Source organism: Benincasa hispida, chromosome 11, assembly GCF_027475165.1.
Source record: "Benincasa hispida cultivar pf3 chromosome 11, pf3_genome.v1.1, whole genome shotgun sequence".
In the NCBI taxonomy this organism is placed as follows: domain Eukaryota; kingdom Viridiplantae; phylum Streptophyta; class Magnoliopsida; order Cucurbitales; family Cucurbitaceae; genus Benincasa; species Benincasa hispida.
Window position 1 is genome coordinate 85,306,241 of NC_143488.1, and position 26,835 is coordinate 85,333,075.

The window sequence follows — 26,835 nt, forward strand, 5'->3', positions numbered from 1 at the left end:
AAGAAACTTCAGAATACATGTACAAAAATCTTATTTTAACTTAATAATAATAATTATTTGGATTTTCTGATTCTAATTCATTCGTTCATTAACTATAGAGTTGTTTTCAAATATAAGAAAATGAGTCAACTTATTTATAAATATAGCAAAATGTCACACTATCTATCAATGATAAACAATGTCATTTTGCTATATTTGAAACTATTTCTAGTAGTTTTATCATTTAAAACAATTACCTTTAACTATATATATAATCAAGTACAAACTAATTAATCACAATTAATATATTCAAGTTTAAGTAATTAATCACAATTAATATATTCAATCAAACTTAAACGCATTAATTTTTTTTAACAATATTTAATAATTAACTAGTTGAGTTCCTAAATTAATTTATATTGCTTTTACCAATGTCGATTTAAGCCTAATTTAAGCGATAGATTCCTCAACCAAGCGGTCACATGTCAATTGGTTAAGACATATATCTCTCAAATTAATTAATATATATCAGGTTAATGTTTTACTTAATCATTTTGAAATAGAACATTGTTCTATATAGGTCATATCAACTCTATAGGATGGGTTTCTCTTGTTTGTTTAACCCAAATTCAAACCTGTTGTATCATTCGAGTGCGTAGTTCAATAGGTTCAAAAACTTATATTCCTGACTTAACGTAGATAAATGATCGAATCTTTCACTCCTACATATTGTTGTTGAACTATCCAAAAACTAAAAATATGGATTATTAAAACTTTGTTTGATAATGATTTTGCTAAATTATAATAATAATAATTATTATTTATTATTAATTTATGCTTATTTCTTTCTAATATCTTTATTATGATCTTCATATTCCTCAATGAAATATTTGAATTCTCACTCAAATTCCAAAAACATAAACATTTTATAATTTTTTTTTCAAAATTTCAATTCGATTTTGAAACATGGTTAAAATTAAGATAACAAAATTAATAAGATACTAAAAGTGCAACTAGCTAGTAGTGTTTATAAACTTAATTTTTTAGAAAATGAAAAACTAAAAACCAAGACTCCATTTGATAATGGTTTCATTTTTAGTATTTTGTGTTTTTCAAAGGTTATGTTTGTTTTCTACCAAACTTCTATATTATGGGTTTCACATTTTTTTTTTTTTTAAAGAATCACTCTAATTTTAATCAAATTCTAAAAACTCACAATATATATTTTTTAATTTTCAAAATTTGATTTAATTTTTTAAAACATTAACAAAAAGTATATAACTAAACCATGAAACTTATATATATGGAAAATTGAAATAGTGTCTAAGCTTAATATTCAAAAACTCAAAACTCAAAATAAATACATATTTGATAACCATTTGGTTTTTAGTTTTTGAAAACCGTGTTTTTTTTTTTTTTTTACCATTTCTTCATTTATTTTTTAAGCGATAGTCATTTGAATTCTTAGTCAAATTGTAGAAACATTAAAAAATAAATAAATAGAAACACATTTAAAAAACTATCTTTATTTAATTTAGTTTTCAAAACTTGACTTGGATTCGGAAAAATAAAATTCATCCTTATTCTTATATCCCTATTTATATACCAAACAACATTTGTAAAAGGATGTGTAGAGAGGATGCATGAGTATTGAGCAATACCATAGGCATTCATTTTACACACAAATAAAAAATAATTTACCAAGTTTTTCTCTTACTTACTTTATACCCCTATTTATATCATTCCCCATAGCAACTTCCATTTCCATCTTCCACCCTTCCTTAAACAATGAGTGGAGGACCTCAACAAGTTCTTTCCACCCCTCTCTACGATCTCATAATCTTAGGAGCCACTGGTTTCACAGGCAAGTACGTTGTCCGTGAAGCTCTCAAATTCCTCAACCCATCTCCTTCTTCTCCTCTCAAATCTCTCGCTCTCGCCGGTCGAGACCACGCCAAACTCACCAAAGCCCTCAAATGGGCAGCTCATCCCCTGCCTCCGCCGCCCATTCCCCTCCTTATTTCCAATATCGCCGAACCCCAATCCATTCACCACCTCTGCTCCCAAACCAAGCTGATTCTGAACTGCGTTGGGCCGTTCCGCCGACACGGTGAGCCGGTGGTTGCGGCGTGCGTGGAAACAGGGTGCGATTACTTGGACATATGTGGGGAGCCAGAGTTTATGGAGAGAATGGAGGCAGAGTATGATGAGAGGGCGGTTGAGAGTGGGAGTTTGGTGGTTTCGGGATGTGGGTTTGATTCGGTTCCAGCTGAATTGGGTTTGATTTACAATTCGAGGCAATGGGTTGGGAAATCAGCGCCGAGTTGGGTGGAAGCGTATGTGAGCGTGGAGTATGATAGAGGAATGGGTTTCAACTTTGGGACTTACGAATCCGCTGTTTTGGGTGTGGCTAATCATGCCGAGTTGGTTCGACTCAGACGCTCAAGGCCCCCTACACGTCGCCCAATAATGGTCAGCAATAATTTCTCTCAACTCATATATCCTACAACCAACCTCTCAACTTTTTAATATATAAAGAAAAAAAAGTTGCCACGTGCCAATTATAATTTTTTTAAAAAAATAAATTATTAAAATAATCACTTTTTTTTATGTGAATAAAATATAGATCTTTTTACTTTCACCTTAAATTTTTGGATTGACGATTGAAGATTTTAAAATATTTTAATCATTTCTAAATATTGGTAAACTAAAAGAAATTTTTATTTAAAAAATGGAAAGAGAAATATTAGGTTGATCCACCCTCATCCTAAAAAGTGAAGGTATGATCTAATCCCAATGGTCTAAAGCATCATTTGATCTTGGATTAGGTAAGTCAAATTTTCAATAGTCATGTTCATGATCCAACCTTTAGACTTGATTCATTGGATCAAAGTTTTGGGATGAGCTTTGGTTAGTCTTGAGTCTACTTATTTGATTAGTTCATTAAATATTAATTATCTAACTAACTATATATATATATTAATTAGATCTTCTCAAAGAAATATTATATCAAAATTTATTATATTTTTATTGATTTTTTTTTTTTTTACAAATTATTAATATTATAAAGTTTTATTTAATATTTAGTTTTCTTAAAAGGCTTTATTTTTTATTTTTAACACTTTTTAAATTTTATGTTATTTAAAAAGTAATATTTAAAAATATACTTGTTTAATATATAAAATATATACTTTTGGTTAGCCTAATGATAAGTTCAACCCAACGTGGCGATCCAAATACATGTCCCAAAAGGGTTGGCCCATATTTTTCTAAATGGTAATCTATATTCACTCCAATGAGTAAACGTGTGAGAATGAGTTAGGTTGGTCAAACATTGACTTTGGACTGAACTTGGGCTGGACTTTAATCGATTTTTGAGCTTTGAGCCCATTGATAAGCCTGAAGGTGGATGAATCAATTTTTTGTTTACCGTTCATCCAATCGTTTAACCATAGTTTATCACAATTTGTAATGTGGCAAACACTTCTTTCTTCTTTTTCTTAAATATCATTGAGTTTTCTTTCTTCAGTGTTTGGAGTGAACTGCAAAAAGTACACCCAAATACTGCTAAATTTTAATTATTTAATGAAATAATCAAATTTATGTATTGAAAATATAATGTTACTTTGCTAGTAAAATTAGAAAGTAATGTCTAAGAAATTTAAGAGAAAGAAGTACTATTTTAAAAACAAATAAAAGTATTTGTTTTTTCAAAATTAAGTTTATAAACAATCCTAAATTTATTTGGTTTTGTTATTCATGATTTTTTTTTCTAAATATTCTGAATTTTGAAAACTAAAAGAAAAAGTTGTGTGATATCATTTATAGACCTGTTTTTGTTTTTAAATTTTCTCCATGAAAATTATGGTAAAAAAAAGAAGCACAATTTTCAAAAGTTTAGAATTAAAGTTATCAAATGGATCAACAAATAGTTTTTTTTTTCTTTTTTTTTTTAAACTAGTTATTGTCTTTAAACTTTGGCTATGAATTTATATGTTTCTTATTTAAGAAATATGAAATTACTGTAAAGAAAATGATAGAAAAGAAGCAAAATTTCAAATAAAAAATATAAAGTCAAGTATTTATTTGAAGGACTTTAAATTGTTTTGAATTATTGTTATATACAATAAATATTTAATTAAATTTGCAATTATTTTTTTAAAATGTTTACCAACAAAATAAACAAAATCTTCATAATAATTATTGCTTTATTACATGAAGTTTCATATTAAGAAACATTTAAAATAAACATCAAAACCACTACTTATAGTGAATATGTGCTTTAACCTAACGCTACTTAATATATACCATCTCTATATTTCTTGAAGTTAGAAATTCATTCGCTACTAAAAAAACTCTTTTATGTTTTGGAATAAAATCTGAATCCAACAGACTCTAAATAATATATAAAAACTGTACAAATTGGAATTGACAAACTTCTTTTTTCTTTTTAATTTTTTAGAAAATCAAATCGACCGACAAATATGGTTCTGAACCAACCTAGCCTACTCCATTCAATTGATTTCTTAAAATTTTTAAATTTCAATCCTTACACCCCATTAAGAATACTTGTCAATATAATATGTTGGAAAGGGAACCCTCAGCGAACGGGCGAACGGTCAAAAAATGACGGTCGGACAAGGAACAAAACTTGCAAAACAGAAGCTCGTTATAGGCTGAGTCATAGATATCGCTTTCTTTAAGACATTTCTCGGCTCCGCCCAAGTGTGCAAGCAGGTCACCAATACGGCCACGTCGTCCCTAGGATAAAACAACCCAAAAAAAGTCTCGGTTAGAAATAATCCGTCATCGACAGGAAACTCACACCTTCAGACTGGATTGCTCGGAAAAAGGGAAAAACAAAAGAGAGGGAGTGATTGAGAGCAGCATTGGGAGAATGAAAAAATGATGTGTCTGAAACACTTGATAATAAAAATAATTATTATAACAAACAAAATAAAAAAAAATTATTTAAAAAAATAGTCACACACGCGCCTCGCCTTGCCTCGTCTGGACGACGGCGCGTGTGTGAGATTTCCACTGTACCCACGTTGGTCTATCTTCTCACTCTCTCCAAAACATGGGTACCTCTTGAGGTCCAAACCCAAGGTCCAATATGGGAGTATAAGAAGTAGAGTTCATTCCTTAACTTAACTAATGTAGGATTCTCAAAAGTCATTTCCATTAAAAATTCAATTTTCACCAACAGTCCCCCACTTGAAAATTTAAAAATATAAGAAAAACATTTTCCATCGAGTAGTTTCAGTCCATACAACACTATGCATAAGTAAAGGTATTTTCCGACTTGAACCTTTACGTAGTGTAGATGATTCAGAATATACTAAAGTAACCCTTGGTTTTGAACTCTATCTCTAACAACATCTCACATGCAATGTCATTAGGGTGTAGTTCGAATGCCCGTGCTTTAAGACCTAACACGTGTATCCACAAGAAGCAGCTCCCACTTCCACATTCACATACACATAGGTGAGTCTATCAAGAGTACTCCTGTAGCTAGGTACCGCACATGACATCAAGTATAGATCTCATTAAGAACTGCGTTCAACCTCTCTTACGTTTCAGGATATCATGCTCAAACTTTAAGTCATAAGAATGGAACTCCGGGTTCATTTTAGCACGATTCACTAAATATCACTTGGTTATTTATGAGTCTATAGGTATGAGTTTCATCCTTTATGAGCTCTTGAAAACCTTCTCTCTGGTCAGTTCTTTCGTTAAAGGATCGACCAAGTTTTCATCAGTCCGTATATGATCCACTCTAACGACACCACTAGTGAGAAACTCTCTAATGGTACTGTGCTTATGATGTATTTGTCGTATCTTTATGTTATAAAGACGATTCTGAACTTTTGCAATTGTTGCAGTACTATCGCAATAGATTAATATTGCTGGTACTGGCTTTTCCTATTGGGGAATCTTTGATAGCAGACTTCTAAGCTAGCCTGCTTCTTTACCAGCTATTGCTAGTGCTATTATTTCTGACTCTATCATAGATTGAGCTAAAATAGTCTGTTTCTTGGACTTCCAAGAGACAGCTTCGCCTACTATATTGAAGATATAGCCACATGTAGCCTTTGAATCATCCGAGAGGGAGTTCCAATCAGCATCGCTGAATCCTTCCAGAACAGTAGGAAACTTATAATGTAACCTAGGTTTTGGGTTTTCTTCAAGTACCTCATAACCATTTCTATAGCATTCTAATGCTCTAAACTAGGTTTTATTGTAAACCTTCAAAGGAATCTTACAGCATAAGCTATATCAGACCTAGTGCAAAGATTATTTTCAAATTTATAATAGATGTATTTGTCACTTTCATTAACCTTGAAACCTTTAGATAGGATTAGGTTATCAAAATTTTCATGCCATTGCTTAGAAGCTTGTTTTAGACCATAGAGAGATTTATCTAGTTTACAAACCTTATTTTCTTGACCATGGACTAAAAAACCTTCAGGTTGTTCCATGTAAATTTCTTCTTCAAGTTCACCATTTAAGAAGGCGATTTTTACATCCATTTGATGTACTACGAGGTTATAAAGAGCAGCGAGAGATAACAAAACATGGATTGAGGTAATTCTAGTGACAGGGGAAAAGGTGTCAAAGAAGTCTATGTTTTCTCTTTGTTTAAAGCCCTTTGCCACTAACCTTGTTTTAAACTTGTCAACTGTTCCATCAAGTCTAAGTTTTTTCTTAAGATTCATTTGCACCCTATTATCTTGCAACGTGGGGGATTTACTAAGTGCCAAGTCCTATTTGACTCAAGTGGGTCCATCTTATCATTTATGGCTTCGTGCCATAAGTTGGCATCTACTAAGGACAAGGCAACTTTTAGATCTTTAGGATTTTCTTCTATGTTATAGGTCTGGAAGTCATTCCTGAAATCCTTGGCGATTCTAGATCTTTTGCTTCTTCTAGGTTCTGGGTTGGTTTCTTTTGTAGAGGTACGATTTCTAACTAGGGATAGATTAGTGGATCCCCAGCCTCTATTATTTTTCGATTTAAAAGGAAATTTATCCTCAAAGAAATCGACATCATTTGACTTAATGATCACTTGGTTTACTAGATCACAGAACCTATAGGCTTTACTATTTATAGCATAGCCTATAAAGACACACTCATAGGCTCTACTAGCTAGCTTTTTTCTTTTCGGGTCTGGAATCCTTACATCGGCTAGACAACCCATTGTTCTAAAATATGACAAGTTTGGTTTCTTATTCTTGAGGATTTCGTAAGATGAAGTTGTGTTTTTAGACTTTGGGATTCTATTTAGAAAATAACACACGATAAGGATGATTTCATCCCATCAATAAGACGTGACTCCTGAACTAAGTAAAATAGCAACTACTAGCTCAACTAAAATTCTATTTTTCCTTTCGGCTTTTCCGTTTATTTCAAGAGAGTAGGGTGCAGTCTTTTCGTGTATTATTCCATGTGAGTTAAAGAACTCATTAAAGTTGTTTGAGCCATACTCAATTCCCCTATCACTACGAAGTCTTTTAATCTTTCTATTAAATTGATTTTGTACTTCAGATACAAACATTTTGAAGGCATCAAATGCATCACCTTTGTTTTTCAACAAATATACAAAAGTAAAATCAGAGCAGTCATCAATAAAAGTAATAAAATATATTTTACTATTCCTAGTCAAGATGCCATCAAATTCACATAAATCAGAATGAATCAAGTCTAGAGGTTCAGATATCCTAAGTACAGATTTATGCAAAGTTTTAGTAATTTTAGTTTGATTACAATATTCCCATTTATCAAATTCATTTAGGGAACTTAGGTATCATTTTCAGCCTAATCATGTTACTAATTAGTTTCTTATTAACATGATAGTGTCGAGCATGCCAAACATTCATAGACACAATATATACACAAAAGATCTCATTTTATTAAGGTTGAAATTTAATTTGAACATTCCCTCTGTTGCATATCCCTACAAGTACATTATTCTTAGTGCGGCTATATAAGTTTGTTTCTATGGTTTGAGTAAATCTGGCCTTGTTGAGGAGATAGCCTGAGACTAAGTTCTTTCTTATCTCCGAAGTGTGCAAGACATCCTTCAACGTGAAGGTCTTCTCAGAGGTGAACTTCAGCTCCACCTTGTCGGTTCCAACAACTTTCATAGAGTGGTGATCCTCCAACAGAATATTATTATCCGTAGTTTCAGTATAGGTTTTAAAGAGACTAAGGTTGTGACAGACATGGCGCATAGCGCCATTGTCTATCCACCATCCCTCAGAACCACCAGTCATATTTACTTCTATGATCATGGAAACTAACGGTTCTTCTGTCAGGTTCGCCTTACTAGCAGGACGACGTTTGTTTCTACAGTTCCTAGCCATTTGTTCAAGTTTGTTATAATTAAAGCAAAGGAACTATACTGTTTCTTCTAAAGGGGGTTTCTGCTTTTTTTTGTTGGTTCTGGTTGTTGGAACCATGGTTTTGACCATTTCTCTTTATCCGCTTTGATTTTTGGTCAGGTTTGACCATGGCAGAGGTGGATCTCCCAAGTACGACATTCACCTCCTCCCTCTGGTCCTACTTTCGGGCTTCCTCCTCAATCCTTAGCTGGGTGATAAGACCCTCCAAGGAAAACTCCTTGGTCTTACGGCTCGACGTTTTCTTAAAATCTTTCTACAAAGGGGGCAGTTTATCAATAATAACAATAAATTTAAATTGTTCGTCTAGAGGCATACCTTCAGTAATTATCTCATGGGCTATCTTCTGTAGTTCATAGGACTGAGCATCCACAGATTTGTTATCCGTTATCTGAAACTTGAGGTAACGACTGACAGCATATTTCTTGGACCCAACCTCCTCGATGTCGTACTTCTTTTGTAGGGCGTCCCAAACTTCCTTTGCAGTCTTCATTGTGTTGTAGTAGTCATACAGATTATCAGTCAAACCATTTAATATAAAATTTTTACGTAAAAAATGTTTCTCCTCCCAGTCAGTAGATTCTTTTATCTGTTGTTCAGTTGGATCTTCTATCAAGACGGTTGGCTTATCCATAGTACAAACGCTGGCAACCTTTTTTACGGTAAGAAAAAACATCTTCTACTTCCACCGTTTGAGGTTTGCTCCTTCGAATCGGAATGAACGGTTGAGGTCTGATGTCATAATGTCGTTGTTGCTTGTAAAGGCTATTACAAAATTTTGGCAGATGGGAGTTGTTTTAAAATTTTTGGAAATGGGAATCCTTAAATGATGAACAGGACAACAACAAACGGGCGAACGGTAAGGAAATGACGATCGGGCAAGGAACGAAACCTGCAAGAAGCTTGTTACAGATTGAGTCACAGATCTCACTCTCTTTAAGATATTTTGTGGCTCTGCCCAAGTGTGCAAGTAGGTCACCAATACGGCCATTCGTCTTCATGATAAAAAAAAAGGTATTGGTTGGAAATGCATCATCATCGATTGGAAACTCACACCTTTAAAGAGAGGGAGTGATTGAGAGCATTGGGAGAATGAAAAAATGATGTGTGAGAGGGAAATGGGGCCAGCCACCCAAACATGTGCTTCGCCTAGCCACGCCATGCCACGTTCGTCCGATCAAACGGACGGGGGCACACGGTGGGATTTCTACCATACCCACATTGATCTATCTCCTCACTCCCTCTCAAACATAGGTACCCTTTAAGGTCCAAAACCAAGGTCCAACATGAGAGTATAAGAAGTAAAGTTCATTCCTCAACTTAACCAGTATGGGATTCTCAAAAGCTATTTTCCTTAAAAACTCAATTTTCACCAACATAATATTTAACTATTTATTACTTAAAAATCTTACCAAATTTATTTGCTTTAATTGATTATTGTTGTTATTTAATTACCAAGTTGATTTATGGGTGTTGGGTTATAATAATATGTGTTTATACAGACTATTTGGTTGAGTTATGATAATATGTGTTTAGATACATACTATTTAATCTGAATTAAATGATGAAAGAGCTAGGATAACTACAAAATAATAAACAACATAGACAATGAGGATTTTCAAATAGTTTACTATAACTAAGTATGAATTATAATAATCGAGAGTTTCAACTATTATAATGGCATTAGTCCACTCCACTCAAGATAAGTTGGTGACTCAAATTCTCTTATATGTTTGGTTATGAAGTTAATATATTATTAAAAGGTGGGACTATAGACAATATTTTATATTAGGAAAGCAAGGGAGCAAGGTTAAGATAGTATTATAACAAACCTATAAAATAAATTTCTAGAAATAAGATATTTCTACAGTATAACATTATAACGTAAGGGCAGGTTTGGGAGTGTTTTTAGAAATAGTTATTTTAACAAAATTAATTTATTAATAAATGATTTGTTAAAAGTGATTTTAATTAAATCATTTTAATGTTTGGTCTACACTTTTAAAATTGATTTTATACCAATCGAAATTAAAATTGATTTCATTTGACTTAAGGATATGTTTGGAATTGACTTATTTTCTGTGTTAAATTATTTAATTATAATTAGTTGTGTAAAAGTGTTATAAATAATGTTAATATTTGATAACCCATAAATTTAATCCAACCCAACTAAAATGAGTTGATAATAACCCGATTCAAATCGTAATAAGATTATATTGAATTGATCTGATTGTTCGGTTCATTAAATTTTTTGAAAACCCTTTTTAGAATCTTGAACATGCTTGAAATTAATTAATGATTCCAAGCTCTGAGGTTGTTGAATTTTTGCAGATTCCTGGATCTGTTCTTCCTAAGAAACCTTTAATAGAGCACAACAAGGATCTAGGCCTTTGGGCTGTGAGATTACCTTCGGCTGATTCAAGTGTAATTCGAAGAACACTCTCTACTTTAGCTGAAAATCCCCGAGGCCTTCCTGGCCTGAACGAAACTCCTGAAGACATCGAACAAAGAAAGAAATTTTGGTCATCAGTGAAGCCAGCTCGTTTCGGAGTAAAGATTTGCTCGAAATCCTACTTTGAAATCCGACGGTTTGTGGCAGCTGGGATTTTGATAGGGATGTTTGCTAAATATTCATTTGGAAGGTGGCTTCTCTTGACATTCCCTTTCATTTTTAGCATTGGTTTGTTCAAAAAGAAAGGTCCAGAAGATGAAGTAAAAAATGGCTCGTTCAAAATGTGGTTCGTGGGACGTGGGTTTGATGATAGTGGAGAAGATGAAGAAGGATATAATAAGGAAATTGTAACGAGATTGATGGGGCCTGAGCCTGGGTATACAACCACTTCCATAATCCTTATTCAATGTGCTTTGATTGTTCTAACTAAACGTGGGGTTCTGCCAAAAGGAGGAGTTCTAACTCCAGGTATTGTGTTTGGACCAACTGATCTTCAACAAAGACTTCAAGAGAATGGCATATCTTTTGACGTTATTCCAAAGAATGCTTAGAGAATGTGTGTGGTGATGCGGGTTTAATTTAGATCGTATATATTATTATTATTGCAATCGTTATTGTTTTCAACCTTTAACTTCAAGAGAAAAGAGAGAATGTGATGAGCTATGTGCATGTGACTAATATTATTATTGTTCCATTTGTTTCTTTTTTCTAATTTGACGCCTTATTTGGAATGATTTACGAATTTTTTTTTTTTCAAGAATGCATTTTCATTTAAATATTTTGGATAAAAACTCCTCAGAATAAAAACACATATACATGTTTGGCAACTCTTTTTCAGCAGTGTTTTTATATAAAAATTTGTTTGGTTTTGTTATATACTAGTTTCAAATTACTATAAAAGAATTTGCAGATGGAGGTGATGATCGGAGTTGACCAATGGTCATCGGATATGGTGGTCGGAGGTAGCCAGTGTCGGTCGTTGGAAATGGTGATCGTAGGTTGACTGATGAAGGTTACCGGAAGTGGTGGTCGGAGGTTGGCCGATGGAGGGTCACCGGAAGAGGTGGTCGGAGATTGGCCAATAGCTATCATCAGATGTGGCAGATGGCAACCGTCGGAAGTGGTGGCCGGAGATTGGCCCGTGGCGGTTGCTGGAGATTATGGTTGGAGGTTTGTCGGTAGCGATTATTGAAGTTTTCCATACAAATAGGGAGAGATTAACCATTAAACACTTAAAATTCATTTTTCTAAAAGTTAGTTTCAAGCGTTTATCCTAAAACCAACTTATTTTATAAACTCATTTTTTAAAAATCTATTTTAAGTAGTTGGCAAACACACGAATATTTTTCAAAATAACTTATTTATTAATTTAATCACTTAGAGAGGTATTCCAAACACACTCTAGTATGGCTAAAAACCACTTTTGGTTTCTAAACTTTTATGAAATGCAACAATTTAGTTCCAATACTTTAAAATTTGCAAAAATTTAAGAATTGTTTGGATGTTGAGTTAGTTACATTATTATAGTCTATAAATTATAATAGTATATGGAATATAATAGTCTGTTTGGAGTACCAACTGTTTTAGTGTGAGTCATAATCATATGTGTTTTAGGCGCTGATTATTGTACCAATTATGTTCTTCCCTTAGGCAGGCTAATGGGGTAGGACTATAGGGTTGAAAATGAAGGGTTACACTTACTAGAAAATATTAAGGAAGTTAATGATTTATTGACCAAATCAATGATAGTTAAATATTATAAGAATAAAAGTTATTCTAATGCAACATTTGATTAAGAATGTTTCAATTCAGTGAAGGAATAATTGCACACCCCGAGGTGGCATTTATTCTAAATCACTGAAGTCTCATTGCAAAATTAAATGATATTAAGATTCATTAATTTTTTGCTAAATTTTATTGGATAAAATGAGTTTTTGAAAAAATATCTAATATAAATAATTTGTTTTGTTTTAGCACTCTTATAATCATGACTAGCACTGTTATTTTGTTACTTTGTGTCGACAAATTAACTGACAAAAATTACATTAGTTAGAAAAATATGATAAACACTATCTTGGTCATCGATGACCTAAAATTTGCCCTAACAGATGAGTATCCTCCAATTCCTGGACCCAACGCATCACGAAATGTTCATGATGCCTATGTCCAGTGGACTAAGGCCAAGAAGAGGCTTGAGTTTACATTTTGGAAAGCTTAACTGAAGTCTTGGCCAAAAAGCATAAGGTCATGATCACTGCACGTGAGATCATAGAGTCACTACATGAGATGTTTGGGCAATCGTCCACACATCTCAAACACAACGCTCTCAAATTCATCTTCAACACCAGGATGAACGAAAGATCATCTATTAGGAAGCATGTCCTTAACATGATGGTCCACTTCAACGTGGCAAAAATGAATGGGGCTATTATAGACGAGTCCAGCCAAGTAAGCTTTATCCTGAAGACTCTTCCAAAGAGTTTCTTATAGTTACGCAGCAACATTGTAATGAACAAAATAGAATACATTCTTATGATTCTTCTCAATGAGTTATTGACTTATGAGTCCTTGACGAAAGTCAAAGGACAACATGGGCAGGCAAATGTTGCCAGTTCCTCAAAAAAATTCACATGGGTTCTACCTCTAGGACGAAGTCTGCACCTTATTCTTCTGACTAAAGAAATGGAAGAAGAAGAAAGGTGGTAAGGGGAATAAAGCTATCTCTGTTGTTTCCGTCCACAAGGGAAAAAAGGCTAAGGTTGCAAAGGGAACCTGTTTTTATTACAACTAGGATAAGGATTAGAAAAGGAACTGTCCAAAATATTTGGCTAAGAAGAAAAAAGCAAAAGAAAGTAAATATGATTTACTAATTTTGAAAACTTTATTAGTGGAAAATGATGATTCTGCCTGGATATTTGATTCAGGGGCCACTAACCACTTTTTTTCTTTCTCTATAGGAAACTAATCCATGATAGCACCTAGGGGCTATAAATATGACTCTGCGGGTTAGGACAGGGTAGCAGTTGGGAGCTTCAAGTCATTTTTTTATTCTAAATTTATATTGTTAGACAATGTATTTTTTGTTCGTAATTTTAAAAGGAATTTGATTTCAGTATCTATTTTATTGGAACATTCATATAATATATCGTTTATTTGTGATAAAGTCTTTATTTCGAAAAATGGTATTCATATTTGTTCAGCAATAAACGAAAATAACTTATTTGCGCTAAGGCTGTTAACATAAAAAATGCTCCATAATATTGATATGTTAAACACTGCTACTACACAAAATAAAAGACTAAAAGTTTCTCCAAAAGAAAATGTCCATCTTTGGCATTTAAGACTCGATCACATAAATCTCAATAGAATTGAGAGGTTGGTTAAGAGTGGACTTCTAAAAGCGTTAGAGGAAAATTATTTACCTATATGTGAATCTTGTCTAGAAGGAAAAATGACAAATAAACTTTTACAGGAAAAGGTTAAAGGTTATAGAGCTAATGAGCCCTTAGAACTTGTACATTCAGACCTTTGTGATTTGATAAATATTAAGCCAAGAGGAGAGTATGAATATTTCATCACTTTTACAGATGATTATTCTAGATATGGGTATGTTTACCTGATGCAACATAAGTCTGATACACTTAAAAAGTTCAAGAAGTATAAGCCTGAAGTTGAGAATTTATTGGGTAAAAATATAAAAACACTTTGAGTAGGTCGAGGTGGAGAGTATATGGATGTGAGATTCCATGACTATTTGATAGAACATGGAATCATATCTCAACTCTCAACACTTGGTACACCTCAATAAAATGGTGTATCAGATAAGAGAAACAGAACCCTATTAGACATGGTCAGTTGATGATGAATTATGCTTATTTACCTAACTCATTCTAGGGTTATGCAGGGAAGACTGCAACTTATCTTTTGAACAAAGTTCCATAAAAAAGTGTTTCTAAGACATCTTTTGAATTATAGAGAGGTCGTAAAAGTAGTTTATAACATCTTAAGATTTGGGGTCCAACTCATGTGCTACAAAGTTATGCCTATTTGTAGGATGCTCCAAAGAAATGTGAGGTGGTCTCTTTTATGATCCAAAAGAGAATAAAGTATTTGTATAGAAAAATTCTACTTTCCTGGAGGAAGACCACATTAGGGAGCATAAACCAAGAAGTAAAACCGTACTCAATGAGTTTTCCAACGAGACTACCGAAACTTTGACAAGAGTTGTTGAATAAGCTAGCACTTCAACAAAAGTTGCTTGATGTTGCTTTATTTAGCCAAGCACACCCTTCTCAAGAGTTGAGAGAGCCTCGACGTAGTAGGAGAGTTATAACCCAACCTACTCGATATTTGGGTTTAACAGAAACTCAAGCAATCATAGCAAATGATGACGTTGAGGATCCATTAACCTACAAGTAGGTAATGGTTGATGTGGACAAAGATGAATGGGTTAAAGTCATGAATCTAGAAATGAAGTCTATGTACTTCAGTCCTGTCTAGGATCTTGTAGATTAGCCTGATAGGATAAAACCTATAGGTTGCAAATGGATCTATAAGAGACCGAGAGGTGTAGATGGTAAAGTGTAATCCTTTAATGCTAGACTAGTGGCAAAGGGTTATACCCACGTTGAGAGAGTAAACTTTAAAGAAACTTTCTCACCTATTGTTATCCTTAAGTCTATCTGAATTCTCTCGTCCATTGATATTATGACTATGAAATATGGCATATGGTCATCAAGATTTCCTTTTTAAACAATAATCTTGATGAAACTATCTATATGAATCAACCAAAGGGATTCATTAAATAAGGTCAAGAACAAAAAGTTTACAAGCTTAATCGGTCCATTTATGGATTGAAATAGGCTTCTCGATCTTAGAATATAAGATTTGATATTACGATCAAGTCCTATGACTTTGACCAAAATGTTGAGGAACCTTATGTTTACAAGAAGATCATCAACAGTTCAGTAGCTTTCTTAGTGTTATATGTGGATGATATCTTACTCATTAAGATTGATTTGGGTTTACTAACTGATATAAAGAAAGAGCTATTTGCTCAATTTCAAACAAAATTTACTGGATTCTTGACACTGGAGCTTTAAAACACTTCTGCTCAAACTGAGAGCTCTTCAAGACTACCAGGACTCTACTAACAGAGAGTGTATATTCATGGGTAACTCTACCATGATAGGAATACTTGGAAAAGGGAAGATTCTTTTAAAATTAACCTTTAGAAAAACTTTATCCTTAAGTAATGTGTTGTATGTACCTTCCTTATGTATGAACTTGGTATCTGGAAGTTTATTAAATTAGGCTGGGCTTAAAATTGTACTAGAAGCTAACAAGGTTATCCTCACCAAGAATGAAGACTTTTTTGGTAAGGGGTATCCAACTGATGGTCTTTTGTCTTGAATACTGTTCCTGTTATGAATATGATGAATGCAAGTGCTTCTAATTATGATTACATAGTTAAGTCTCTTGATATGTGACATGGTAGATTAGGAAATGTGAATATTGCATCGGTTAAGAAACTTAAAGATTTAAAAGTGTTCAATGCATCTGAAACATGTGAAATTAGTAAATGTTATGTTTGTGTGAAAGCAAAGTTTAACAAGAAACCTTTCAAATTTGTTACCTATAGAGGTACAAAACTGCTTGAATTGATTCATTTTGATTTAGCTGGTTTCAAAAACACCACAAGTAGAAGCGAAAAAATTACTACATATCTTTTATTGATGTTTTCTATAGATATACTAAAATCTATCTTTTAAAAACTAAAGATGAAGCTGGTACTATGTTTTTTTAAATATAAAACAGAAGTAGAAAATCAATTATATAAGAAGTTTAAAAGGTTAAGGACAAATAGAGGTGGTGAATACAGTGATAATTATCTTAAAGAATTTTGTGAATCAAATGACATTATTCATGAATTATTATTGCACCTTATTCACCACAACAAAATGGTATAGCAAAACGTAAAAATAGAACTCTTAAGAAAATGATGAATGCTGTGTTGTTAAGTTTTTGACTGTATGATGATATGTAGGGGGAAGTTGTGCTTTCTACCTTATTATTCTTAATAGAGTACCTCACAAAAAACTAGATAAGACACTTTACGAACTTTGGAGAGGTTATGCACCTAATCTCAATTACTTAAGGATGTGGGGATGTTTGGATAAGGTAGCATATCCTACTTTTAAAAAACCTACAGTAGGATCTAAAACTTTTGATTGTGTGTTTATTGGTTATGCTCAAAATAATGCTACATATAGAATTATGTGCTTGAATGATAGAACCATCTGTGAATATAGGGATGTCGAATTCTTTGAACATATATTTTCAATGAAAAAGGTATAATATGAATTAGATAGAACATCTAGTTATGATAATGTATCTAATTCAATGCATTCTTCATTTAATAGTATAAATGAAACTGAAAATGATAAAGTTACTAGTAGTATGCTTGAAATTGAAGATGCTAGAACCTCTGATAGAATGCATGAAATTTAACCTAGAAGAAGTAAGAGATAGAGAACTGAGAAAAATGTTGGTCCTGATTTCTTGACTACTTTTTTAGTTGAAAGGTCAAATGATATTGACTGGCAATTTGCATGTATGTATCTAATAAATGAGGATCCTAAAACTTACCAAGAAGCCTTAAGTTCTGTACTCTAGCTTATGGAAAAAGGCTATTAAGATTGAACTAAATTCTCTAACCATGAACCAAACTTAGGACTTAGTGGAAGGAAGTAAGCCTATTAAGTGTGAATGGATTTTCAAGAAGAAACTAAGACCACATGGTTCAATTCAAATATACAAGGCTAGGTTAGTAGTAGTAGAGTGTACACAAAAATAAGGTATTGGCTACTTTGACACGTATTCTCTTGTAACAAAAATAGCTACAATTAAAGCCTTGATTGCACTAGCTACCATCCATGAACTTTTAATTCATTAAATGAATGTCAAAACTAGTTTTCTTAATGGTGATCTAGAAGAAGAAATTTATATGATACAACTTGAATGTTTTATAGTTGTCGGTCAGGAAAATAAAGTATGTAAACTTAAAAAAATCACTTTATGGTCTTAAGTAAGATCTCAAACAATGGTATGAAAAAATCAAAAATACTTTAATAAAAAAAAAAGGGTTTAAAGTGAATCTCTCATATACATGTGTTTGTTCAAAATTGTTTTAAGCAGAGTGTGTGATTGTATGCTTGTATGTTGATGTTATGCTCATCTTTGGAACAAACATAGAGGTAATAAATAATACCAATTTGTTATTATTGTCGCATTTTGAAATGAAAGACTTAGGAGAAGCTAACATAATACTTAGTGTTGAAATAAGGAAAACAGAAAATAGTTTTTCTCTATGTTAATCACACTACATATTGAAAAATTATTAAAGAGAATTGGCTACTTTGATGATCCTCCTATAAGAACACCTTATGATGTTAGTTTAAGTCTTAAGAAAAATAAAGGAGTTAGTGTGTCTCAATCTAAATATGCAAAAATCATAGGTAGTGTTATGTTTCTAATGAACTATACCAGACTTGATATTGCATGTGTTGTGAGTACATTGAGTAGATATACACATAAACCTGATAAAGACATTGGGGTGCTCTTCGTCGTTTGTTGAGATATCTTAAGGGCACGATAGACTATTATTTGCATTTCAATAAATTCTTTGTTGTATTAGAAGGTTATTGTGATGCAAATTGGGTAACTAATAATGATGAGGTCAATTCTACTAATGGATATGCATTCTTACTCTGCAGAGGAGCCATATCGTGGAAGTATTCAAAATGGACGTGCATAGCTAGATCCATCATGGAATCTGAATTTATTACTCTAGATTAATAGAATAAGAGGCTGAAGTGGCTTAGAAGTCTACTAGGAGATGTACCATTGTAAGGACATTCGTACCAGTTTTGATACATTGTGATTTACAAGTTGTCATAGAAATTGCCAAGAATAGTGTATATAATATCGAAAAAGGATATATCTATCTTGGACATGGAGCTGTGAAATAGTTGTTAAAAGGAGGAGTTATTTCCTTGAAATTTGTGAGGTTCGAGAGGAATCTGGCTGACCCTCTTACCAAAAGGCTAACAAGGAAAATAATTTTAGAATCCTCGGTGAACATGGGGCTTAAACCCTTTTAGTTGTCCATAGCCCTCTATCTGGGTGGTCTATTGCAATAGACTGGATGGTCCATAGTTTTTTCCTTTTCAGAAGGTCTATTTCGATAGACTTGATGATCCATAGTCCTTTATTTGAGTGATCCTAGTACAGACTTGATGGATAAAACTAAAACCTTTAAATGATTAGCTCTTTCTTTGGATGATCCTGATATGGACTTGATGGATAATGTTGAATTCTCCATAGCTCAGTATCTGAATGGTTTGTCTCTGACAGACTTGATGAAGTTGGTTCTGGTATGGACTAGATGATGAAGTCTTCATAGCTCAATTATGAGTGGTTTGTTTACAACAGACTTGATAAAGCATTTGACGTGATAGTGAAGATGTGGTTGCCTTCTATGAAAGAGTTTAATGGTCTCTTTCTAAAACTTTCACGATGACCCGAGGTTTACGTGCATGGCCTTAATTAGCACACTCCATATTACAGAATCAAGGAAAAATACTTTGAGTAAAACGTGTTGTGAGGTTCTCAACTAATGTATTGAAAGCTCAAGAGGTAACTCACTTTCTCTAATAAAGTTGTTGCCCCGCTTCACTATGCATCAATTCAAATCATTAGATATTAATGTTTAAGTTTGATCTCCTATCTTTACTCAGAATATTTTCTTCAAATAATTTATTTTATTTAAATTTTTCTATAATAGTCATTTGTGGGGGATTGTTGAAAATGGCTATTGGGCTTAGGCCCATAGCAAAAGTAAAAAGAATCTCACATTAGAGAATTAAGCATTACCTTAAAGGTATAAATACTAAGGTGACCGCAAAGTGTGGTGGTGGTGGAAGTATAACTCTTTCACCACACGCATGCGTTGTCGTCGTCGTCCGTCGTCGACAGACTGGTTTGGGTAACACGGTCCGTCGCCATCTCCATTTGTCATCGTCGACGAACGAGTTTGGGTAACCGTGCTTGCGTGAAAAAGAAACAACTTTCTATTAGTAATCTGGTTAAATTTTTCAACCTAAAAATTAAATTTTCTTCCCATTTGTGATAGTTCAACCCTTGCCGTTTTGATCAAGTTCTTCTTTAAAAACCTAGAAACACCATTCTGTAAAATCAGGTTTTCCCAATATTGTTTTCTGTTCCATTATGTTTTGAGCATCATTTTCTCCTTGATTTTGATCCATCTTCCGGTGAGTCCTCTTGATTCGAATCTATCTTCCGACAAGTACACGATTGAATTTGAATGTTGTGTTAACCTTAGAGAGCAACCGACGAGTGCACACTTGAATTTGGATATTGTGTTAACTTTGGGGAGCAACCGACACAACGATTGACACCAAGGTTGGGTCGTAATTGTTTTCAGGACAATGATTTCTCCAAGGTGCAATAACTATTTCACATCTATTTTACATTCAATTGACTAAATAGGACATATCGCCCTAGGGTAAATGAATGTTTTCATAAAGAGATCGAATAAGCTTCGCAAACGGGCAACCTAAATCCCTTATGTATTCATTTTTTTTTAACATATTCAAGCATTCCTGATCGGTAACTGAGAAATTTTTTTTCCCTATTTCCTCTTCCATTTATCACTTAACACGGATTATCTTCCTCGTTTAGGATGGGACCTTGAAGGAAAAGAACTTCCTTAACTTGAATATCAAAAGGTGTTAGGACTAAAGACGACAAAAAATAAAAAAAAATAAAAAATCCTATCGTTATTTAATATAATCCTCAATTATTGAAGATTCTTGTTTTTTTCTTTTTTTTATTCATAACACTTTGACTTGTGTAAGTTAATATCTTCTCAATTTTAAATATAGCATACAACATATATAGCCGTATTTTTTTTCCATTTTTTTTACAAATATAACCCTTAATAATTAAAAATTCTCAACACCCTCAATTATTGAAAATTCTCAAGATGGTCATTTCTCAACAACCTTAATTATTGAAAATCTGTCACTGTGTGTAGCATCAAATAAAATGAAAAAGAGACAACAAAGCTTAAATCAATCAAATTTTTAATTTTATTATGTGACTTGTGTAGCATCAAAAAAATTAATATAAATATTCAATATCCTTAATTATAAAAACACAAATAAATCAATGCACATCAGATGACAAATTAATGTTTCATCAAATTTGTGTAACCATTTTTTAAATGCGTGTATATATACAACCTCGAAGTTCCTAATTAAAGTTAAAAGAAAACATGTATTAACTTGCTGCTACATTCTGGTCTATATGTCAAAGATGGATGATTCACCTAAAACAACCAAAACTTATCTGAATTAACTTGAATTTATTATTAATTTTAACAAATATTTTTTATTTATAGTACAATTATATAGGCATATATTTATTTTAATATTATTTTAATAATTTATTCTTCAATAAATCATAAAAATCAACTTTTAATATAAATTGAAATTGAATGGTTAATTTCATTTAATATATGATTTTTAGAACAAAAATTTAAATCAATAGTTTGAGTAATCTGAACCAATCCAATTCAACTCTCAATCAAAGTGAAATTGATAACAATTAAATCCAAAGAAAAGCAAAAGAAAAAAAAAAGGGGGGGAAATATATATTTCAATTTATCATAACAAATAACTTCAATTCAATTGTGGATAACACCCTCCCACATGTATATCTACAATTAGTTTAATATTGTATATTTTGATATAAACGCTCATAATTTTCTTCACCAAAAGTCTTATATCAATGAAAATATTGTTTTTTTGTACGTATATATCTACTATTTTTTTAAAAAAATAATACCCGTTGGAGCCTAAAATTTAGGCAAATCTAAAGGAAAAGATAATTTCACCTTGGAAGTTAGAAGCAAGCTGATGAAAAGAAAAAAAACGTCTAAACGACTCAGATATATTTATATATAAAAATAGAAGAAGAGGTCTGAGAATATTCAGTGTACTCAAGTTATAATCTTTTTTTTAATTTTAACGAGTAAAATAGGAGGTGCGGATTCGAACTATAGACTTTTTGATCGTTAATATATCTATATATTAATTGAGCTATAACTTTGATAAATTATAGTATTAATTTTATTAAGAATTAGATTGGAATTGTAGTAACTTTTAAAATAATTGATAGCGAATGTACTAGAAAAATCAATAATAATATGATGCAAATTAGTGTTTTTTAAGCTTTAGAGCTTGATTAATGGTTGAGTATTATGGGAAACATCGGTAACTTTTTTAATTAAAAAAAAAAAACCGATATGGTATGATTTGAAAAAATTGGTCGCATTCAATTTATGAAAAATTAGGGAATATACTCGTTACGTGAGAAAGATATAAAATAAATCTTAATAGAAAATTGGTTTTGAAAGCCCCTGACATGAGCCTGTGTTTAAAAATCGATTGTTTTAATTAATTTAAAAGTTCATCTAAATTGATTTGAGAAAAAAAGTATTTTTTTAAAAAAATATATTTTTATTTAAATACTTTTGATAAAATTTATTGAAAATAAACTATTTGTTTTACTAAACACATTAGAACGGAGGCGGAACATAGGACGGAGTTGGTGGTGAAGTTGTTGGCAAAACCGTCCGAGGCGGCAGAGGAGACAGTGGACATTTGATGGTGGTAGAGTTTTAGATGCAAGCAAAGTGGGAGTAACAACTGATAAAAGGAGATGACAGCGGAGGAGATGAAATCACATTCATAGAATCAGTCGGATTTGTAGGTGACTGTTGTGTTAACGACAACGACGAAGATCTGGGTGGGGTTTTTATTGCAACAGAAGTGCTGAAGGAAGAGATAAAGTGGAAGTCAAAGAGTCTGAGGAGTTCAGAGGAGGACATTGTAATGGACTATTGGGTGAGAAATTCGATGCAACGAGAGGAGGTGGAGATGGAGTTGGAAAAAGAAGCCGGCAACGGAGATATTAGGCACCAGTGTTGAACTTAATTCGTTTTTAATTTTCGATGTACTTTTTTATTTATTGAAGTTTGGTTTGATCTGTTTGGTATACCCAAAAATAAAGTAATCTGTTAAAAAAATCCAAGACGAAAACGATTAAGATTTTTTAAAAACCAGTTTTTAAGTTTTAATTCTAAAATCAACCCCAAAAGCAACCAGTGCAAAAGTGTGCATTAACCAATCTACCCTATCTATATAAGACAAAACGAAGCTTTGTATATCTATTTTAGAGGTTTATTTATTTATTTTTTTTATTTTTTTTTATATGGAGTTTGGAGATGTGTGATTTGCATAGATTAACATTACTATAAGACCTAGACCAGGAGGCTTTAATAAGAATTTGAAGCGTTGAATCTTTTCCTTATGCCCTCTTTTCGTCGGACTTTTTATTTAAATATTGCCGTTTGAAAAAGTAATGAGTGAAATATGGTATTTTCAAATTATTTTGAGATTTGTGATAGTTTTAGAATTTTGAGACAGAAAAAAAAATAAAAAATTAAGTCAGGATTAAAATTTCGACCTAAAGTAAGTTGAGGATTGAAATTTCGACATACAAAAAATTAAAAAGCAAGTCGAGGATTCAAAACTCGACCTACATAGGTAAAATCTTCAACCCTCGACATTCTGCTCTCTGTCCGCATGTCGAATCGTCTCGTCACTTCCCTATACCGAATTGGCTCATCACAGTTAGAGATTTTAAATCTGTGGGTCGAATTTGAACTCTCGACCTATGGTTTTTTAAACAATAACTCAAATCGCCTCTTGCTCTCTTGCTCCATGCCTTCTTGCTCTTTGCATTACTCTCTTCTTCTCTTTCGTGTGAATCCTTTCCTCCACACTTCACCCTTCTCTGATCACAAGTTATACATGTTTGTTCATTCACTCTACTGGATTTCTGTTTTTGAAAAATAATTATAAATTTTGTTTCTATTTTCATATTATTATTTCTTTTTTATAGTTTTTAGTGTTGTTCGAGAAACAAAGATTCAAAAAGAGGTATACGTTCACTCAACTCAATTCCTATTTTTTAATTAAAAAAATAAGTTATAGATTCTGATATTGTTTTATTTTTTTGTATTTTTTGCCAGATAACAAATAACAAAAGAAAAGGGGAACGCTGTCACTTTGAAGAAAAAGTAGAATCACTATTGAATTTGTGGGTTTAACTTTTATTTATTACTAGTTTTTTGTTTTTCATACTTGTTTATATTTGTTTTATGCTAGATATATCATTTTAATTCCTTATATATTGATGTTAATAGTTTTTTAATATTAGTTATATATTGCTATTAGTCTGAATTCAATAATATTTTAGACCTACTATGTTTATGTTAGTCTACCATGTTAATGTTAGTCTACTATGTTAGTATTTTAGATCTACCATGTTAGTCTCAATTCAATAATAATTTTTTAATAGTCTGAATGTTAATAGTTTTTTTTTATTTATAGTTTAATATTTTTATTTATATTATATTACATCTACAGTGTTAATATTTTCTTTTACATTTTAAATAATATTAGTGTTAAGATTTTTAGAATTTATTGTTTTTGAAGACATTAGATTTTGTTAGTACAATATCTAATGCCTAAAATCTAATGGCTTAAATCTAAGACATTAGATTTTAGGCAAAAGAAGTAATCTTGTTTGTTTGTTTTTTTTTTTATATGATATTCTATTTTTTTAGTATTTTTTTTAATTAAAAAAATTTAGTATTTTGTTTGTTTTTTTTAAAAAAAAAATTATTAATTTAATGAAAGTTTGTTTAACTTTGATGTTTATCGTTTAAAAAAATGTTTAAAGTTTTTTACCATAAAAAGTTTAGTATTCATGTTTATTTTTTATAAATAATATTCAATTCTTTTAGTTTTTAATAAATTTGATGTTCAAACTAAGTTAATTTTTTTATATATATTTTTGTTTGTTTTTGTTTGTATTTAAGTTTAATAATTAGTAAAATATTTAGTTTAATACAAAAGTTTAGTTTATAGTTTAATACAAAATTATTGTGATTTTTTTATATATATTTCATGCAATCATTCGTGTGTCAGTGTATATAAAGACTTTTATATTTGATTTTTTTAGTATTTAACTTTAATGTTTATCGTTTAAAAAGTTTAGTATGTTTTTTTAGTTATTTTTTAAGAAGAAATTTTAGTTTATAGTTTAATACAAATTTATTAATTTGATGTTTAAAATTTTTTATTATAAAAAGTTTAGTATTCTTGTTTGTTTTTTTTAATAATATTCGATTTTTTTATTTTTAATAACTTTGATGTTCAAACTAATTTTATTTTTTTAATATTTTTTAATATATATTTTTTTTTTTTTGTATTTAAGTTTGATAATTAGTAATGTATTGTTTGTCTTTTTTTTCTTTTAGAAAATGATAGACAAATGTTTGGAATTTACATTTTTTACAAATGGTAATGTGATTGATGGTGTTGATGGAGTTCATTATGACCAACCACCACGTGCGGTTTTTAGCATAAATGTGAACAGTGAGCTTGTTTTTTAACAATTCAGTGAAATGGTAAGGATGTCACTTGGTGTAAATATGAGAGCAAGTCAGTTAGAAATAATATATAGACATTCTAATCTAACACCATCAGAATTAGTAAGGTTTATGTTATTTCCTATTCCTAATGAACAAACAATGAACTTGATGTTCTTAATCGCGATGTCACTCCTCAAATTTAGTGCGTTTATATGTTAATGGTAGGGTTGGATATAAACTTGAATGCACCCTGTAGTCAGTTTAAAGATCCGACTCAATGTATTGACCCTGATTCTGAATCAGTTGCACCACCCTATGATGATGAAGATATGGTGGCTAACAATCAAAAAATGGATTTTAGAACAGAAACAGACGATGAATTTGAAGAGTTAGATTTTTATGGTCATGAGCATGAGTTACCTTTAGTACATTCAACGATTTGGATATGAATGTAATAGATAACATTTGAGAACACGACCCAATTGTAGCCCCTGTGGATGTTGACAATACCCAATTATATAATGGGATGATTTGTCAAGTTCAAGAAATGTTACAACATACGGTCAAATGTTTTGCTATTAATGTCATGCTCCATATGAGGTTGTGGAATCGACACCGACGATTTTGGCAATTCGATGTAAGAAGTTGGAAGAATGTTGCGAATGGAGACTTCGTGCAACAAATAAAAAGTCTCATGACTTGTTTGAGATCACTAAATATATTGATCAGCATACATGTTTTTACTCAGAACTTAGTCACAATCATGTGCAATTAGATTCATCGATGATTGCAAAGTTTTGTTATGCCGTACGAGAAAAACCATCCATCAGCATGACCCAACAATAGTCCGACATAAAATAAAATTTAGATATCATGTTTCTTACCATAGGGTATGGGCGGGCAAAAGAAAGGCATTGGCTAAAGTGTTCAGTGACTGGGAAAAGTCATACAAATTGTTACCCAGGTGACTGTATATGGTTAAGCAGACCAATCCCGGAACACGTGTGTAGTGAAGAGTGAAAGAAATGTCAACTGAAGGACATGTCATCCTTACTTCTATATTTTGGATATTTGATCCTTGTATAGAAGCTTTTAATAGAGGGATTTTAGAGAGATTTTTAGAGGAAGAAATATGTTCCAATTTTCCCACAGAACCCTTCTGTGTATCTCACTATTGAGAAAAAACCATACACCAGGAAGAAGAACTACCTCTCTTCTAACTTCCCCATTACCATGTTTTTTATAAAAAAAAAAAAAATAATAATAATAATAGAGAAAAGGAAGGGAGTAATATTTTTAAAATAAAATAAAATAATTTATTTTATTTTCATAAATCAATTTAATATATATTTATATGGTAATTACCTTATCACATATATATACATTAAACTATATGTCATATCAAATATAACACA

The 26,835-nt window shown here is 31.7% G+C and overlaps 1 protein-coding gene across 1 annotated transcript; it reads left to right on the plus strand.

Moving 5' to 3' along the window:
* The first annotated feature begins 1,558 nt into the window (after positions 1 to 1,558).
* On the plus strand, positions 1,559 to 11,456 carry LOC150032980 (putative mitochondrial saccharopine dehydrogenase-like oxidoreductase At5g39410). Its single transcript, XM_090307417.1, has 2 exons — positions 1,559 to 2,451; positions 10,713 to 11,456. Exons 1-2 carry the CDS (start codon positions 1,768 to 1,770, stop codon positions 11,382 to 11,384), a joined length of 1,356 nt encoding a protein of 451 aa, XP_090163543.1. The 5' UTR covers positions 1,559 to 1,767; the 3' UTR covers positions 11,385 to 11,456.
* Positions 11,457 to 26,835: the final 15,379 nt, after the last annotated feature.